General features: G+C 41.0%; 2 protein-coding genes across 5 annotated transcripts in view; both read left to right on the forward strand.

Moving 5' to 3' along the window:
- STK38L (serine/threonine kinase 38 like) overlaps window positions 1-5,460 on the forward strand; it is a 79,819-nt gene extending 74,359 nt beyond the window's left edge. Inside the window, exons 13-14 of the mRNA XM_025402905.1 lie at window positions 1,665-1,756; window positions 1,850-5,460. Coding sequence (XP_025258690.1) covers window positions 1,665-1,756; window positions 1,850-1,977 — 220 coding nt within the window. The 3' untranslated portion in view covers window positions 1,978-5,460. The remainder of the gene's footprint in view (window positions 1-1,664; window positions 1,757-1,849) is intronic.
- A 6,931-nt stretch (window positions 5,461-12,391) lies between these two features.
- Window positions 12,392-19,027, forward strand: part of ARNTL2 (aryl hydrocarbon receptor nuclear translocator like 2) — a 69,881-nt gene continuing 63,245 nt past the window's right edge. For 2 of the 4 annotated variants that reach the window (XM_025403618.1, XM_025403620.1), the window contains exon 1: window positions 12,392-12,655. In XM_025403618.1, the coding sequence (XP_025259403.1) occupies window positions 12,625-12,655 (31 nt within the window). In that variant the 5' untranslated portion in view covers window positions 12,392-12,624. Of the gene's footprint in view, window positions 12,689-19,027 lie in introns of all 4 variants that reach the window. The other 2 variants (XM_025403619.1, XM_025403621.1) reach the window with 2 other exon arrangements.

Here is a 19,027-nt window from a genome sequence, read left to right on the forward strand (position 1 = left end):
TCATGGCTTACCGCAGCCTTGACCTCCCAGCCTCAAATGATCCCCCCACCTCAGCCCCCCAAGTAGCTGGAACTATAGGCACGTGCCACCACACCCAGCTAATTTTGTTGCTTTTTTTTTTTTTTTTTTGTAGAGATGGGGTTTCACTATGTTGCCCAATTGCTCAGGCTGGTCTTGAACTCCTGAGCTCAAGCAATCCACCTGCCTTGGCCTCCCAAAGTGCTGGGATTACAGGCGCCCAGCCCACTCTGCCTATTGTAATAATAGCTAATAATAAATAATAGTTTAAAAATCATTTATTGTGTCCAGCACTGTTTTAAGTACTTTACTTGCATTTCTCATCTTCATATAAGCTCTATAAAATAGGAACTGTTATTATCCCTGTTTTACAAGTGAGGAAACTAAGGCACAGAGAAGTTATAGTGCCGCAGTGTGGAGGCCTCTTAAACCACTATGCTGTATAATACTATACACACACAACTTAATTCAATAGAACTATGATACCCCCCATTTTACAGTGGGAAGGATGCTTAGAGACTGTCAGTTCTTTTGGTTTTATAAGGTGGGAACAGTCATGGAGCAGGGACTTGGCTGCCTAAGGTCATACTGCTAGTTAATAACAAGGAAGGTCAGCTCTCAGGCCTCCAGGGTTCTTTCCTCTAAACTAGGTTTATTAAAGTAGTATACTAAGTATAAACGAGTTGGAATAATTCAGGTAAAAAATATATATGGTTTTACATAATTTGGTAAACTTAGCACCTAATAAATCCAATAAATATTTGTTGAAAAAACAGAAGCAATAAAAACTGATAGCTTCTTTTGACCATTTCTGTAGTTAAACTTTTTAGCATGATAAGAAGGCATTATCTTGACTGATTTCTTTTTAACTGAGTATCTTTGATTCTCTTAAAATTTATATGACAGAAATTTTTGCATGCAGATTTCATCACAAATATATAGTTCCTTCACCTATGTGCCCCTTATTTTCCCAAATGACATTTTATGGATTGTCTACTAGTAGAATTCTATTCCTAAATCAATTAAGAAGGATCCCGTCCTCATAATATCTCACATACTTTATACAATTATACAATCTTTTAAATAAAACCTCTTCTTTTACTTTTCATTAGCTCATTTTTCCTCTTAAAAAAATAGTATGAGAAAGGCTTGGTACAGAGATATAAAAATGACAAGTAGGTGGGGATGCTTAATGGGTACAAAAAGAAAACAGAATGAATAAGACCTACTACTTAATAGACAAGAGGGTGACTATAGTCAATAATAACTTAATTGTAAATTTAAAAATAACTTAGAATGTAATTGGATTGTTTGTGACTCAAAAGATAAATGCTTGAGGGGATGGACCCCCCATTCTGCATGATGTGCTTATTACCCATTTCATGCCAGTATTAAAACATCTCATGGACCCTATAAATATATATACCTACAACATAACCACAAAAATTAAAAAAAAATTTAAGTTCTAAGTAAATGAAAACATTTTAATAAAAAATTATACTCAACTATTTTGAACTCCCTTTATTCTCAAATCCACAATAAATTTCCTTGGCTTTTCTAATGTCTATAAAATGGTATGCAGAATTTACAAGTAGAATTATTTGTTGGAAATTGAGAATTCATGCCTACTCCATACCTTTTTATAGGGAAAGGCCAGCAGCAATCCCCATAGAAATCAAAAGCATTGATGATACTTCAAATTTTGATGACTTCCCTGAATCTGATATTTTACAACCAGGTAAGACAGTCTATAATGTAACTACCACTATTAAAAGTCTGTGAAGATGATGGCATTTCACTAATGAAATTCCTTTAATTTTTCTCTTTCTAGTGCCAAATACCACAGAACCGGACTACAAATCCAAAGACTGGGTTTTTCTCAATTATACCTATAAAAGGTTTGAAGGGTTGACTCAACGTGGCTCTATTCCCACCTACATGAAAGCTGGGAAATTATGAATGAAGATAACATTCACCCACAACCAAGAGAACTCAGGTAGCTGCATCACCAGGCTTGCTTGGCGTAGATAACAATACACTGAAATACTCCTGAAGACGGTGGTGCTTATTGACTACAAGAGGAAATTCTACAGGATTAGGATTTCTGAGACTACTATAGGAATTGGTTGGCAGTGCCAGCTGGCTCTTTTTTTTTTAATATTTTATTTTTGTTAACTTTATTATACGAAGGTACTGGAATAAAAGGAACGGACATCCCTTTCTAACTGCACTGCCTACATGCGTCTTAAGGTCCATTCTGCCTGTGTGTGCTGTGGCTTTGAACTGTAACACCTCTAATTAATTCAGGAGAAACACATATCATTTAAAGCAACATAGGCTAACCTGTAGGTAACACTGCAGTATTGATGTTTTACTGCAAATCTTATGGGTCTAGATAATCAGTAAAAGCCATCTTCCATAGTTGGTGTTAGAACATTGCCCTATTGGTTTGGACATCTGTAGAATATATATGAAGACAATTTCTGTGATGGTTTTAAGAGATTTAAAAAGAAATTCACTGGTTCTTTAAAAAATAGAATTTATCATCAAGTTATTACACAAACTCCACAGTAAGGAGTGACAAGTTTATAATAAGGAAGAGAAAGTTTAACACCTTCACTCAAGCACTCCACTAATATATTTACGTTGCATTCAGAAATACTGATGACCTTTATATACGTAGTCTGTATACTCATAGGGAGATGTACTGTATTATATAACATGTAAAGTTGATTTTCTTGTGACAAGAGGACTTCTTTTTTTAACAAGAGGACATGGCATTATTTTAATTTGATTATGGTGAGTTGAAATTAAGAAATGACCATGAAGGCTGCTTGTAGAATTAGTGTATTTTTATTAAACTATTTTTTTAAATGTCAAACTTCTATCATGTAAATGGACTTGCAGAGAACAAAAAGCTATTTACTTTGGTTTTCTAGAAAGTTGTTACATATCATGGCTGGTTAACTTTTATTTCTTTTGATGAAAATTTTTCCTTTGATAGTACTTGTATTATTGTGCCATTATTTTCTTATGCTCCAAATGTACCAAAGATCTTGAACAGAATGGATGTTCACAACTGAGTAGAATTTTCCTTTCCTGTGGGCGTGGTGTATTCAGACCTGACAGATCTTTGATAGAGGTCAGCTTATTAAAGGGCAATATTGTTCATGTTTAGCTACATCACTGTGGTGAATATAGATGGAATTAAGGAAGTAAATGCAGGCCAGGGGGTTGTGATGAGAGGCGAGAGAATATCAGCATCAAATTCTTTGGGTATCTCCCTAAGAATTAAATAATCTTTTCTAGCTTAATATTTTAATTCTAATTCAAACAACTCTCTGAGGTTTTGGTTTCATTAGTAGTAGCTGAGGAATAATATGCTAGCAAAGAACGGCCTAATGTTTGTCTTAACTGTTAATGGATGAAATTTTTTAAAGATACAACCATGATAACCATTATAAATGATCAGTGATCAAAATCTAACGTGATGAATTATTTGTAGGAATGTCTTCCTATTGGGGAAGGATTGCATAGGAGCATTATGCGAATCTACAAAAGCTTTTATAAATGTTGCTGCTAGGTAGCTCCACAGTGTTTTCAAAAGACCATCCTGCTTCCCCCAACTCTCCCATTTTTGGTTTGTTTCTTTTTAAATATTTGTTGAGTACTTACGTGTTTATCTAACAGTTCACTTCCATTTTTTCTAGTCTGGATTTTTTGAGTATTTAGGGGAGAGAGCTATTAAAAACTCTGTGGATTTCTCAATTTGACTAATTTTTCTAATTATAACTGCCTTTAATTAAATAATATTAACTTTTACTGAGGTTTATGAGATTTTCTCACCCCACATCACTCCCCTTTTTAAAAAAAGGACTGTTTTGCTAGTGTGATAATGAATAGGTAAGATATGAAATAATTGCAACATTGTCTAGTTCTAGTATGGTAACTATTCTTGAAATGGTACTGAAAAATACCATTAATTCAAATTGACAGAGATTGATAAAAAGAAACTGATTTACCTAAGTTTACTTTTTAATTGCATAATAGAGCATTTTTTTTGTTTTGAGTTCCCTCATTCTTATTACGAGAAAGAGCTTGCAAATAGTTTTACTTTCTTGGCACTGGAAGGGGAGTTCTGGAAAGCTACTTTGTTGAGAGTCTCATTCTTCCCTGGAGTTAATAGAGTGATTCACAATCTTTGGGGTTTTCTCCTCATCAAAAGCATTTCTTAAGTGCCTATCTAAAAGCAATTAAAGACTGTGTCTGCCCTTTGGAAGCTAAGAATTCATGATGCAAATTAACTAGATAATTTGCAAAGTACCCTTGAGATTGAATTTTCTCTATTATACATTTCCCATACTTCAGGTGAATAATTTAATTTAAATGACAAAACCCTATCTAATCAACTGGGCATAATGACATTTTCTTTAAATTAGACTCTATTTTGAATTAAAAGAGTTTTATTATAAACTGTGTGTTTTTGGTTTTTCTAAGTATATAGAAAGCTTGTATAATTCAGATTTATCAATTTCCTGATTTAATGTAGACTTTGACTTTTTTATTAAAAACCTTTGTATTAAAGCAAGTTATGTTATTTTTCTTTTATGCATTTATTACTAATAGCTTTAAATCTTTAAATGTATTGAAGCATTGTGCTGTCTGAAAATAAGGAATTGCTTATAAACCAGCCACTTCTGAATACAGTATATAGCTGATTTAATAAGCTAGTTAGTGAATGGCAAATAAGTGTGGAGTATTAAAAATGTTCTTTGGTTGGTAAGGCCTAAGATAGGGTTTCATTTATTTCTATACTTTTTCTGTTTTTTAAACACCTGCATATTTTTGTGTAAATCTCTAAGTTTAAAATATTTTTAAGTACATTTATTTTTGGTGTTTTATTGTATACAACCTTAGACAATCAATCAGTCAGTCCTTCCTGACAGGAGCAGCAGCTATCTGTCTTTTGCTGATCTACAAATAAATGAATTGAGAATTTAGTCCGTAGAGGTCCCTGGCTACCAAACACATTCTCCTTTGAATTGTTAAAACTCAGAACATTCAAAATAACTGTTTTGCTACAACCATGATTATTTTCCTGCTGTCTTTATTTAAATTTATTTTCTCTTTAGAAGTGCACTTATTTCTGAAAAATCTGAATGAAACAAATGCTTAGAACAAACATAAATATAAGACACTTGGGACTACTAGAGATATTTTAGATTTTTATGAAAAAAATGGGATATTGCTGCTTTAAAAAGGAATAAAGTAATAAAAATATCTTAGCTATTTTTTTAAAGCAATATAATTCAGCAATTGTCTAGAAAAGTAATCATCAGGCTACTGAGTTTGGTGTTCAGTTACTGAGTTTCAAAAATGTTTTGGTGGCATGAGGACTTTTTCATTGAAGGTAAGATAAGAATAAAAACTATGTTTACAAAATTTCTGTTGGTGAGGTTTTTTGGTTTTATTTTTTAGTTTTGAGATAGGTGTTACCCAAAACTCAAGAAAGACTATTTAGTTAATGTAAATTACTGACTTTTACACTTGAAAATTACATCAAGAACAAAATATTTGAAGTTTATATTTAAAATCTCCATTCAAATCTGTAGCTAAAAACATAGGCTACACAAACTGTGCTATACTTTTAGGTACTTATTGGACGTATAGCTTATATACAACTACCCAACTTGGTCAAAACCAATTAGCAAGCACTAAGTTGAAAATGCCTCAAAATAGCATAGGAATATGTGGCCCAGGTCCCACTACCTCCTGTTCTGTGGAAGACAATGACAATCATCATGACTTTTTCCACTGAGCCTCGAGGGAGCCACTGGGAATCCCATTCAGCCTCATTGTTCTCCAGCTGTTCCCTGACATACATCATTTCAATAATGTCACTGTAAGACACAACAGTGAAAACACCGAATGTTAAAATTTGGGCATTACAGTAAACTTAGAGACTCTAAATTCATCTTTCAAAAACATCTAGTGATACAAAGAACTTATATTTGTACACAAAATGCCTTCACTTGTTTTTTACAACTACTCTGTAATTACATAATTACTATCATTTTATAGATGATGAACATGAGGCTGAGTGATTGTGACTTGCCTAAAACACAAGTAATAAATTGCCCTTGAACCCAAGTCCAGTGTTCCCTACTCCTCCAAATCATAGAGTGAGCTTCACTGACAAATTAACTCATATGCTTCTGGGATCTCAGGAGTATACATGGAATGATAGGGCCAGAGTTATTACTTTGCATACTTTTGACCACAAGTGACAGAAAACACAAGTAAAAATGGCTTCAATGATAAAGAAAGTGAGTATCTTATGTAACACTAAGACACAAGACAGCTTCTAGAGTAGTCATTTTAGCATCTCAGAAACATCAAGGAATCCAAGAGCAGTGGCATGCACCTGTAGTCCCAGCTACTCAGGAGGCTGAGGCAGGAGGATCCCTTGAGGCCAGCCTGGGCAACCATAGCAAGACCCTGTTTTCCATTTCTCTTACTTTGTCATGACAAGGGTGTTGGCTTTGTCCTTGGTCTTGTTTTCTCAGAGAAGCTAGATGACTACAGAGACTCTAAGCATCAAATCCTTACACAACATGTAAGGCCTTAAAAAGAGAAATACTTCTGCATATCCACTTTTTTTTTTTTTAAACAGAGTCTCACTCTGTTGCCCAGGCTGGAGTGCAGTGGTGCGATCTTGGCTCACTGCAACCTCCGCCTCCTGAGTTCAAGTGATTTTCCTGCCTCAGCCTCCCAAGTAACTGGGACTACAGGTGTGCACCATCACGCCCAGCTAATTTTAGTGTTGTTGTTTTTTTTTTTTTTTTAGTAGAGACAGGGTTTCACCATGTTGGCCAGGCTGGTCTCGAACTCCTGACTTCAGGTGATCCACCTCCCTCGACCTCCCAAAGTGCTGGGATTATAGGTGTGAGCCACCGTGTCCGGCCTTGCATCTCCACTTTTTAAGAGCAAGGAAAATCTTTTCCAGAAGCATTCTAAGCAAAGTAACCCTTACCTTTTATTGTCCATGACTGTGCCATCCATATAGTCCTAAACCAGTACCTGATGGGCAATTGATTTAAAACTAGTCAAGCATCATGTCCCTTCTACTGGGATGAGGCTAACCTAAAGAACATGGCCACATGATAGAACCAAATTATGGTGCTTTAGACAACTACAAGGTAATCAAGACGATGCCACACAGGTTTATTGCAATGATTCGTACTTGAAGCCACTGCACCTAGATTGTGGTGTTGGATCTGCTATTGCCTACATCGGAACTGAAGGTTGGTCCATTAACATTTTTCACAGAACAGGATTGGGTCTCTGGACATCATACAGCAGTATGGACATCATACAAATAGGCCTTGGTCTTTTTCGTGCTTTTTCCATTCCTCCCGGATTCATCAGAGTAGATAATCTATTGGTCCATCTCCTCTAGAGCTCGTATCAGAAATAGGCACCCTCATCAACTTATTTCCTCCCAAGATCCAGCCAAGGGTGGGGTGGTCTAATTACTGTTAGCTCAATTGCTTTGTCCAAATTGGGAAGATGATCTCTGGCTAATGAAAATTAAACATTTCTCAGGTGAGATTGCTAACTACCATCAAGTTACCTGAATTACTTTACCTCCTCATTAAAACATTCATGATCAAACTCCTAAACACAGGAAGACTTTTAAGTGTCTTCCAAAGGGAGAAAATCACGGTAGGAAAGGTGAACTGTCAATACTTACCTTTAGGAAACTGTCAATACTTACCTTTAGGAACTGTCAATACTTACCTTTAGGAACTGTCAACACTTATCTTTAGGAAAGGTAAACTGTCAATACTCAGCCTAACATTGTTTTTTTGAGATGGGGTCTCACTCTGTCACCTAGGCTGGAGTACAGTGGCGTGGTCTCGGCTCACTGCTACCTCCACTTCCCAGGTTCAAGCAATTCTCCTGCCTCAGCGTCCCAAGTAGCTGGGATTACAGGTGCCTGCCACCGTGCCCAGCTAACTTTTCTATCTTTAGTAGAGACGGGATTCCACCATGTTGGCCAGGCTGGTCTCCAACTCCTGACCTCAGTGATGTGCTCGCTCAGCCTCCCAAAGTGCTGGGATTACAGGCGTGAGCCACTGCGCCCAGTCTTTTTGTCTTCTTGGGTAAAAAAATCAGGAACAGAACTTGGAGAACCCTATTGTACAATTCTATATAATACCAAGAGGACTGAGGAAGACTTGGGATACCATACCTGCTTTAAGAGTGTTTAAAACCTATAAAAGTAAACATTAGTTGAGTCATTGATGCTTATATACGCACACAAACACATAATCCCTAAGGGAAAAAGAAGTGTAAGTAACTCCACATAAAAAGAGATGTGTGCACAACTATTCCCTCATTCTTGTCCTGTTTCGTCCGTCCTTGCAGTTTGCGCAGAATTTTAGTATATTGCTATTCTCTAAGAAATACTGCTTCTCTCCCCGCCACTTCCCCACTATACATACCATACTACAACAACCCAGGCTTAAGAAAATTCACTTTTGACAAGTTAAAGCAGTATTTCCTAGAGTACTCACAGCAACTTTCAAAATCAGCTACAGGGTACATTTGAAATAAGGACTTAGTGTGATTCACCCCAAACCTACTAAATCAGTCTCTGGGGGTGGGTCTAAAATTGTGCACATTCTCATGCAGAGTGAATTCTGGGAAACACTAAGCTAACAGAAAAAGAAACTAATACCTGCTCATTGGTTTTTGTGAGAAAATATATATAAAGTAACTGATGCACAGTAGGTAAAATACAGAAGTCAGTGCTTACAACAGTGCATGGCACACAGTAGGCGCTCAATAAATACTTGTGAACAAGTGAATTAAATGACTTTTTGTGGGTGGCCCTGCTTTCCACCTAAGGCCAATCTCAAAATATTTTCACTTTTAATAAAAACCTAAATACGACTCCAAAAGCATTGAGAAAAGGAATGCATCTTTTGCTGAAGTTGTTATTTTCTAAGGAAATAATGTAAGAGGGTTTGCATTACACAGTGAAGTTCCCTAAATACCCCTTTAAGATATCTCAAATTTCCTGGCCGGATGCAGTGACTGATGCCTGTAATCCCAGCACTTTGGGAGGATAAGACAGGCGGATCACATGAGGTCAGGAGTTCGAGACCAGCCTGACCAACATGGTGAAACCCTGTCTCCACTAAAAATACAAAAAGTTAGCTGTGTGTAGTGGCACATGCCTGTAATCCCAGCTGCTCAGGAGTCCGAGGCATGAGAATCGCTTGAACCCAGCAAGGCAGAGGTTGCAGTGAGCCAAGATCACACCACTGCACTCCAGCCTGAGCGATAGCGTGAGACTCTGTGTAAAAAAAAAAAAAACAACTTAAAAAAAGATGCAAATTTCCTCTCCTCATGGCAGCTGCCACCATCCCCTTTACCGCCCTACCACCTCTCAGGAGTGCACTGTCCTCCAATTACCTCTCTTCTTTTCTTTAGGCCACACTCAAGCTGATCTTGCCTATACCAGAAGCCCACCATAGGCCCCCTTCTCTCTCTAAACATACGGGAGACTGTTGGCCTCCTTGTTTCTCCAAACTGCACTCATCAATCTGCCCAGCAAATCCAAGCATCTTCCCCTGAATTCACCCTCCACATGATGCTGGAGGCAGGGTAGGAAGAAAAGGTAGTTTTAAACACTAATAATTTATTTCCCCCAGTCACTTAGGAAATCAATAATGGGTAGTTGCTATTTATTTAATTTTATTTATTCATTTATTTATTTTTTGAGATGGAGTCTTGCTCTGTCACCCAGACTGGCGTGCAGTGGCGTGATCTCGGCTCACTGCAACCTCTGCATCCTGGGTTCAAGCGATTCTCCTGCCTCAGCCTCCCAAGTAGCTGGGACTACCGGCGTGTGCCACCACACTCGGCTAATTTTTTGCATATTTAGTAGAGATGGGGTTTCACCGTGTTAGCCAGGATGGTCTCCACATCCTGACCTCATGATCCACTCACCGTGGCCTTCCAAAGTGCTGGGATTACAGGTGTGAGCCACCACGCCTGGCCTATGTAATTTTTTTTTTAAATTTACCATCTTTACCACTTTAAGTGTACAGTTCAATGGTAATAAATATATGTATAGCCTTTTTCCCCCGGTATTGTTTTCCACCCCCTCTTCTCTCCCCTTCCTGGCTTCTGCGTTATTTATTGTTATGCATCATTGGATATAGTATCTTCAATTTAACTACACTCTGAAGCAGGTGTGGTTTTTTGTTGCTGTTTTGCTTTGTTTTGGTTTTGTTGCTGTTGTTGTTGTTGTTGTTGTTGTGGTTGGACCAAATAAAATATCTAAGTGACTTTAGGGACCCCTCTCTAGACTAAGTTATATTGTTACAATCCCAGCAGGAGGTTAAAAGGAGTTTACAGCTTGTGAGGCAGTTGTTCCTAATTCCAGATGGACAAAGGAATATTTGTTCCACCTTTAAAATATTTGTTCTTGCCTAAGTACTTAGCAGTGAAAGAAAATTAATGAACAAATTAGTGACAGGGAAGCAATGATTCCTGGAGAGCAAGGCAGCCCCAGGGCTTTGGCAGGCGAACCATGCTGACCAGAAGGAACTGTGTGCATTCTACTCTACAAATTCTCTTGCATTCTATTACACAAATCATCCAATCACCTTTCTCACATTTTTTTTTCCAGGTTGAAAATACGAGAAAACCACTCATTGGAAATGAGAGATTATCTTCCTATCCATCTGGCAAGACACTGTGTGTCTCTCTGCCTCATCCCATGGGTTATATAGCTACTCTTTAAAAAACAAAAAATCATGTCTTAGAAAGTAAAGCTCCAGAGCATAACGAAAAAAAGAGAGCAAGCAGGCTTTACACCTGAGCAGTAAGGGGAATATCGATTAAACAATGAAAGGGTTGTGCCCCATGGAATCCTGTGGGTCGGCTTTGCTTGTGCATTACCCTTCCTGCTTTTGTATTTTAGATTCTGGATTCCCCATCTCTTGCTTTCAGGCTTTGGTGGAAGTGAATCATCGTTTCTAAGAAACGGGGACTGCAATGATTCACAGGCAAGCTTCCTGGACACCACAATACGAACTCCTAAGAAGGAGACCTAACTTTCATGGTCTTGCTTCTACCGTCTACTAGCTGAGTGATCCTGGCCAAAATACTCATCATCTCTGAACTTCTGTTTCCCTACTAAGACAGGAATTAAGAAAGAGGTTGTGAGGCTCACTGAGCCAATAAGGGGTAAAATGCATTGTAAGCAAGGCCATGTATAGAATAGTATTTACATTTTAACCAAGATCTTAAAGCCCAGGTCTAATTGATTCTACCTGTTACCCCTTGGTAAACCACCTCAAAATAGCGTACACTTGTCTGGAAAGCCAAGGTTTGATCACATTCGAGGAGCCCTGTATGGAATTACTGTTTCTGAGCTGCCAGGAGAAGTTGGTGTTGGTAGAATTTGGGGTGGAGTTCCAAGTCAAAGCTAGGAATGAGACGTTTCAAGAATGGTTTTGATTAGGGAGGTGTCTTGGTGTGTGTTGAGGACAGCACAGTTTTCAGCACATCTCCCTTACCTCTAGCTGCATAAAGTCCTAGTCCCTTGCTTAAGCCTGCAACAGTTTTCTCCTGTCATGCCCACTTCCGCTTGGGAACACACTTCCAAACCCCTTGCCCAGATTTTCACAATGGCCTTAAGTACTGCCCTGAGGACACATAAGGTGCTGGTTAAGACGTTGGAATTGAGTCCTTGTAGGAAAATTATTACCTTTAGGCTGGTTGCAAAGTTTGATTTGGTGTCTTCTCTACTGTGCCTTCCCTTTACTCCTACTAGATTACCAAGGAATGGGTCTAGGGACCAGTGGGAGGGCAGCAAACCAGTGTATTCTAGACACGTGGCCATAGGATGTAGGGCTGTCAAGTGATCCCCAAAAGATCTTGTTTCTGGATTTACCCAACCGTTCCAGGAGGCAAAACGGCTTCCTCGGGACCCTCTCTCTGTTATTTACACCCTCGTCTCTGCAGCTAAGCCCTTCCTTAAGCAGAAAAGAGCAGGGTCTCTCGTCCAGCACCCTTCTCCCCAGCCCAAGCCCCGTGCCCTCCGCTAACCCACCGTGCAAGTATCTTCATTCACCCTTTACCTTTGCCCCGAGGGTCTACAACTGCAATCTTCGGAATGCTGGGACAAAGCTTACTATGAGCATGGAAGCCTGTTTTCAATAGGGCGATTGCTAGAGGGACTCAACTGGCCTTTTCGCGCTGTGCCGCTCGCGGCAGGGCTCGGCGGGGCGGTGTCCGCAGCGGCTCCGCCCTTGGCCCAGGTCTCTTTCCCGCCCGGGAGCCCAGCGGCGCCCAGAGCGGCGAGCGGCTGGCTCCGCATGCTCAGTAGCCGCGGCCAGCCGGGCTGCGGGGCGGCGTCGGCTGCGTGCCTACGGGCTGCGGTGGCGGCCGCCGCGGCACCCGGCAGGGCCAGCCAGTCCCCTCTTCCCCACTCCAGAGCCGCCGCCTGGGACAGAGCAGGGCGGGCCCGGAGCTCCTCCATGCTGCCAGCCGCGGGGCTGCGGAGCCGGCCGGGTGGCTCCTGCGATGGCGGCGGAAGAGGAGGCTGCGGAGGGAGGTGAGGTTGCCTGCGGCGAGGCGGCGGCCCCAGGTGGGCGCGTGGCGCCTGACGCGCTGAAGGCGTCCCCGCGACGCCAGGTCGGCCCCCTCTGCCCCGAGGGAAGCGCCTGCGCCTGTCCCCTCGGGCCCGGCATTGCCTACCGAGGGGCGCTGGGACAAGGCCGCCCCGTGGGGCACAGGTGCGGCGTAGCGCCCGGCGCGTCCTCCCGGGGAGCTGGACGTGGGGAGGGGAGCCGGGGTTGCCGCCGGCGCTCAGTGCGCCGTGTCTTGGTCCCGGGCCGGGCGCATTGGCGAAAGGGAGCCAGAGGGGGACCCTGCACCCGCGATGGGAGCGTCCGCTTCCACCCGCCGCCGGGCGCCCGCCTCGGCGTCGGCGTGGCATGCACTGCTGAGGGGACTTCCTACGTTTCTTTCTTTTGTGTAAACCAGTTGTCAGCAGCCGTGGACGGAGCTCGGGTCCTGCGAACCCCTCATCTCTGAGCTGAAAATGCTCGCGGCTTCCCGGCTTGAACCGCTGCCCCGCGGTGGAGCGCGCAGGCAGGCAGGTGCGCGTGGACGCGGGGCCACACTCCGGTACCGCAGCCCGCACCGCGACAGCCCCTCTGTAAGCGACAGGCGGCTCGTGTCTTTCACCACTGCAGCTTCTGGAAAGCCGTCAGTGGAGTTAGCTTGTTCGATTATGTATTCCTGAGGTATTTTTGTGAATGGAGTTGAAAGTTTGCGGTGCTTTTTCCTTCTCGCTAGTATTTACTGGCAGTATTCTGTGGTTTCTTAAAACGGTGCTTTTGGGACCACGGCTCACAATTACTGAATGAATACAAAACAGCTGTTGTTGAAGACAAATGAGAAGCAGGAAAACAGAAATAACTAAAGGAAGACTGGCAGAGAAGTTCAGGGAAGCTGTTAATTCTCTCCTTTCCTTTTGGAATAAGGTGGTAGAGTTTCAGATTCTTCTCTGAAATAAGGCAATGAGAGGAGGTGGCTTTCGAAATTCTAATATAATTGTGGGAATTTACATCGTGGGAAGATTTCAGAAATTCGACCATTTGAATATTCCTTGTCTTAGGTAAACCCTTTGTTGAAAATAGAAGATGGCACGTGTGGTGTTAAGCTCTGACACCCCTTCTGCTCCGTCTCGTGACTGAGCTCTGCCCTTTACTGTCTGTGTCACCCAGGTTATTTGAAATCCCTTGGTCTGAGTTCCCCCATCCGTAAAATGGAGATAACTATGCAGTCTTGCCTTACAGGATTGTTAGGAGTAAATGAGATATGAATGCCAATAAAATGCTTAGCCCGATATTTAGGAAATAGTAAGTGCTTCATAAAACATTAGCTTAATGTAGTTACTAATTTACAATTGCAATTTGCTTTGTGAAATTGGTGAGTCCTGTCTGGTCCATTAAGAAAGTGTTGTCCCACGTGAGTTAAAATTGGCCAAACTGAAAGAACGAACAGTGAAAATGCACCTACTAATTCAAAGAACGACTTTCCCCAGATAAGTCTTACGAACTTACGGCAAGCTTTTAGATAAAGTTTATTGCTATTTTTCTAACTATTTTAGATAAACAGTTTATTGCTCTTTGCATACCAAATGTAAAGTTGGGAATAATAAAAGTTAAATTTTCTTAGTTAAGGGTAGCAATGTTTCTGTGGGGGCTGGGAGAGCCCGCAGGTATGAGTACCTAAGATGTCCCAGACATTTCACAAGGGGTGCTTCTGTTAGTCTTACGGCAGCCTTGTGAGGTAGGTGGTATCTCCATTTCACAGATGAGAAAACTGAGGCTGGCTCACAGTTATACAGCCAGGACGCGACAGAACTAGAGTTAAAATCCATGGCTCTTGCCCATACTGCTTTCATTTCTTTCCCATCAGACTTGGTGTTGCTAATGAGCAAGTGTGCTCACTTCCAGACACCTGTTTATCTAAAGAGTAGTAAAAATAAAATTCTCAACGGAGAGCTCTGGGAGGAAAAAAATGTATTTATATTTTTACTATTTCTCCCTATTCCCAGAGGGAAAACAAAAACAGGCCTCTGGGCCAGTTGGTGGCCATCTACAAAACTAGCCCTAAGGGTTGTTTGTTTGTTTGTTTGTTTGTTTTTTTAACAGTGTAAGCCAAACTATGAATTTCCCCACCCCATCAGTTTTAGATGGTAAACACCGAAATTGAGCATGCTGCCAGGTGACTGAGTGTCCTCCCGATAAATGATTCCAGAATCCTTGGAGTTAGGAAGAGGGCGGTCTTGGGGAGCAGCACATTTCCAAGACTGCCAGAGATGGTCTGAGGTCGAGGCCTTTGTGGGGCAGCTTTCTCGCCTTCCGTTTTCTTACCGGCTCGTGTTTTCACCTGTGATATTATAAGATCCGACTCTTTCACGTGTAGTTCTGCAATTACAGTGGTTTAAATTCATTTTGTGAGTCAGAAATCAAAAGTCATGTCCAAGTCAACTTTGCATAAGCTCTTGTTCCTGGCATGGATCCTTGGGCAAAATTTCAGCCAGAAATGCATTACTCAAGATAAACCAGGATGGGCTAATTCCTTTTCACATATTTAAGGGGGAGGAAAATAGAGAAGGAAAGAGAGAAAGAGTGAGAGACGAGGGAGAAGAAGGAAAGAGGGGAGGTGTGAAGTAAAGAGAGGAGGAGAGAGTGAAGGAAGGAGATGGGGAGGAGGGGAGGGACTGCCACTCCATCAAAGTTTTACTCCAGGAAAAACAAAAACTGTGTTTAAAATATGTAGGGAAACCAAAATATCAGTAGGATAATACAGTGATTTCAATTTACTTTGTCCTCGTGAAATGATTCCCTAGTTCTAAAAAGCATGATGTTCTGTGCTGTGAGCATTGAGGTAGCATCCTTTTGAAGTCTCCCTTTGTGTCATGTTCAGGAAATCATAAATCAGCAAATAACAATTCATTCTAGTAGCCCCAGTTTCAGTTGTCTCCTTTAATTGAAGACCTCCACTTCTCTGCAGTGACAACTGAGTTACTCGGGTGTTTGGGATCTGGGTCATTAGTCAGCATCATCATGGTCATAAGCATTATCAGGGGCCTCAGAGTGTGCCATGTGCCCTACAGGAGGCAGGGGCACCTGATACATCTGCCTGTTTTGTGAGGCAGTGATTTCCTGCCCTGATTTTTGCAAGTTTACTACCTGGAGTGGCTCCCCTGGTTCTCAGCATCCCAGCCCTCTGTAGCCCCTGCCTTGCCCAGTGCCTCGCCCCTTCCCAGTGGCAGGAGCCGGTGGGAACTAAGAGCCTTCAGTGTAAGCCCTTATTGGAGCTGGGACTGCAGGTGAGATATGTTCTCTGTAGTGGCGTGTAGGATTTCTAGATATTTACTGATAATTTATGCAATACTTAGCTATGAATGCCCTGCCCCACCTGTTTCCTTCTCTTACTCAGGTGCTGGCACCCTTTCTGGTCCCTGACACATACTATTTATATTGTATCACGCTAGGCTATAATATCCCATTTACCCACCAAATGTTTTAACTTTAAATATTTTTAAACCTGGCTGGGTGCGGTAGCTCACGCCTGTAATCCCAGCACTTTGGAAGGCTGTGGCGGGTGGATCCCCTGAGGTCTGGAGTTCGAGACCAGCCTGACCAACATGGTGAAACCCTGTCTCTACTAAAAAATACAAAAACTAGTCAGGCGTTGGAGGTGCGCGCCTGTAATCCCAGCTACTCAGGAGGCTGAGGTGGGAGAATCACTTGAACCCGGGAGCAGAGGTTGTAGTGAGCCAAGATCGTGCCATTGTACTCCAGCCTGTGTGACAGAGTGAGACTGTCTCAAAAAAAAAAAAAAAAAATTTAAACTTAAAATATTCTTAAACTTCTTAAAATCAGTTCAGTTATACGATGTTAACATTCTCACCTGAAAATACTTAAATGGTTGGTATGATAGGAAATTTGACATTTATGTAGCTAAATTATTTGTATTTCATTTCTCTAGTCTTTAATCTGACGGCTTAAATCTCTAGATGGTATCATTACAGAGAGATTAAAAACAAAGAAGTCTAAAGGAAATGTAAAGAGAATCATTCTTCCACTCTATGCTTTGCATTAAAGGATATTTAGAATTGAAGGTTAAGACTATTGTGATAAAACAATAATTTCCAAGACATTAAAAATGTTTTACTTACAACATTTCATACATTTTTAAGTAGATTAGAAATATACTTTATCATATTTTTCAAGCATATCACAGGGAAAGTAGAGAATCATCTACTCTCCTTCTTGACCAGAGTGCCTCCACCTTGGCCCCTCTGATATGTCCTATACTCAATTATGTGAAGGGACCTGCCTTTCCCTGACATAATGTACACTTTCCCGCCGCCAGGCCTTTCCTCAGGCTGTTGGCTGTTCCTGGAATACCCCCGCACCCCCCTCTAGATGGGCCTGGAGAATCTTAACCAATCAAGCTCGAAGGCTGAGTGCAGATGTCACTTTTTTTTAATGTGTGGAGGAGAACTGGTGTAGGAAAATAGTATAAGCTTTGGAACTAGGCCATTGGGCTTGTGATTTCTGATTTCATTACTTGTCAGCTGTGTAAACTTGGTCAAATTTTAAAACTTCTCTGAGCCCCAATTTCCTTATCTGTAAAATAGGGGTAAAAATACCTAACTTGGAAGGTGGTGGTGGGAATTAAATGAGATAATGCTTACAGACTGTTTAATGAACTCTGACCTTCAACAAATGATTTTCCCCTTTTCCTCATGCAACCTTCCCAGAACCTCCTCGTCACCCACATTGAAATTATTCTCCCCTCCTATTTTCACATTGCAGTTTTTTTGAGTATGTGCCTGTGATAACACTTGTGCCTGTTTGCCACAAGTTATTTGGTTTCTTAGCTCCACACTTAAGTTGCACATTCCCAGGCGGCCAGAATTGGTTCTTACTCAGCTTTATAATCTCCAATTTCTTGCACCTATGAAGTGCTTAATAAAGGCTTGCAGATTTTGAATGAAGGATGGTTTGTTTAAGGTGTGGAAAGGATTAGTTCATTCTTAAAGAATCCATTAAATACACACTATTTACTAGGCAAACAGAGAAGCAGAAGTGGATGAAGCAGGAGAAGGGGTTAAAGAGCTTACAAAATCTATTAGGTTAGGTGAGAAATGCAGCCAAAATATTTGTAATATAAGATAGGAACATGGTACAATATATGGGCTAACTGTTAGGAGTTAGCCTCCTCCCCCACAGTTGGGAGAAATTGTATCTAGTTCATGAAGGAAGGAACCACAGAAGGCTTTCAGAGAAAGGGCTAATTTTAGTATTGGTGGAAAGATAACTCTTGGAGAAGCAGCAAAAAAAAAAAAAAAAAAAAGCGGGGTGGGGAATTTCTTCCAGGGAACAGAGTAGGCATGAAAATGGAAATCACCAGTGACATGCACAGAAGAACTGATGCTAGTGTCCTCTGGCTTTGGATAGGAAAACTAAAAAGAAAGAATTGGCCCACCGAAAAGTTTCATCATTTTCTATTGGGCTTCCCCTCCGAGGTCTGCAATGAGGCATGGACAGTGAACACAGGCAGCCTGTCTTACACATAGGTGATTTTCCTACTCTACAAAAGGAAAGATACATGCATCTTCTTTTTGGTTCCTGGCAGGCAACAGAGCTTTTAAATCACCTTGAAAGGCAAATTATGGCATATTTCTGATCAGTAAGAAAGCCAGAAAGCTTACTGATTCCTGCTTCCTGCCAGATGGCTGTCTCTTAGCTCTTAGTCTTCACTCCAAGTTATCTGGGCCCCTTCTTTCTTTCATCCTCTTTTCTTTGCTGAAAAGGGAACTACTACTATCTTTTTTTTTTTTTAACTTTTATTTTAAGTTCAAGGGTACATGTGCAGGTTTGTTATATAGGTAAACTCGTGTCATGGGGTTTATTGTACAGGTTATTTCATCATCCAAGTATTAAGCCTAGCACCCATTAGTTATTTTTTCTGATCCTCTCCCTCCTCCAACCTTCCACCTTCCAATAGGCCTCAGTGTGTGTTGGTTCCCGCTGTGTGTCTATGTATTCTCATCATTTAGCTCCCACTTTGAGAACATGTGATATTTGGTTTTCTAGTCCTGTGTTAGTTTGCTAAGGATAATGGCCTCCAGTTCCATCCATGTTCTGCAAAGGACATGAGCTCATTCTTTTTTATGGCTGCATAGTATTCCGTGGTGTATATTTACCATATTTTCTTTTTCTAGTCTACCATTTATGGGAACCTAGGTTGATTCCATGTCTTTGCTGTTGTGAATAGTGCTGCAATGAAATATGAATGCACTTTATAACAATTTATATTCCTTTGGATATATACACAGTAATTGGATTGCTGAGGTGAATAGTGGTTCTGTTTTTAGCTCGTTGAGGAATTGCCA

This window comes from Theropithecus gelada, chromosome 11 (assembly GCF_003255815.1).
Source record: "Theropithecus gelada isolate Dixy chromosome 11, Tgel_1.0, whole genome shotgun sequence".
Classification (NCBI taxonomy): domain Eukaryota; kingdom Metazoa; phylum Chordata; class Mammalia; order Primates; family Cercopithecidae; genus Theropithecus; species Theropithecus gelada.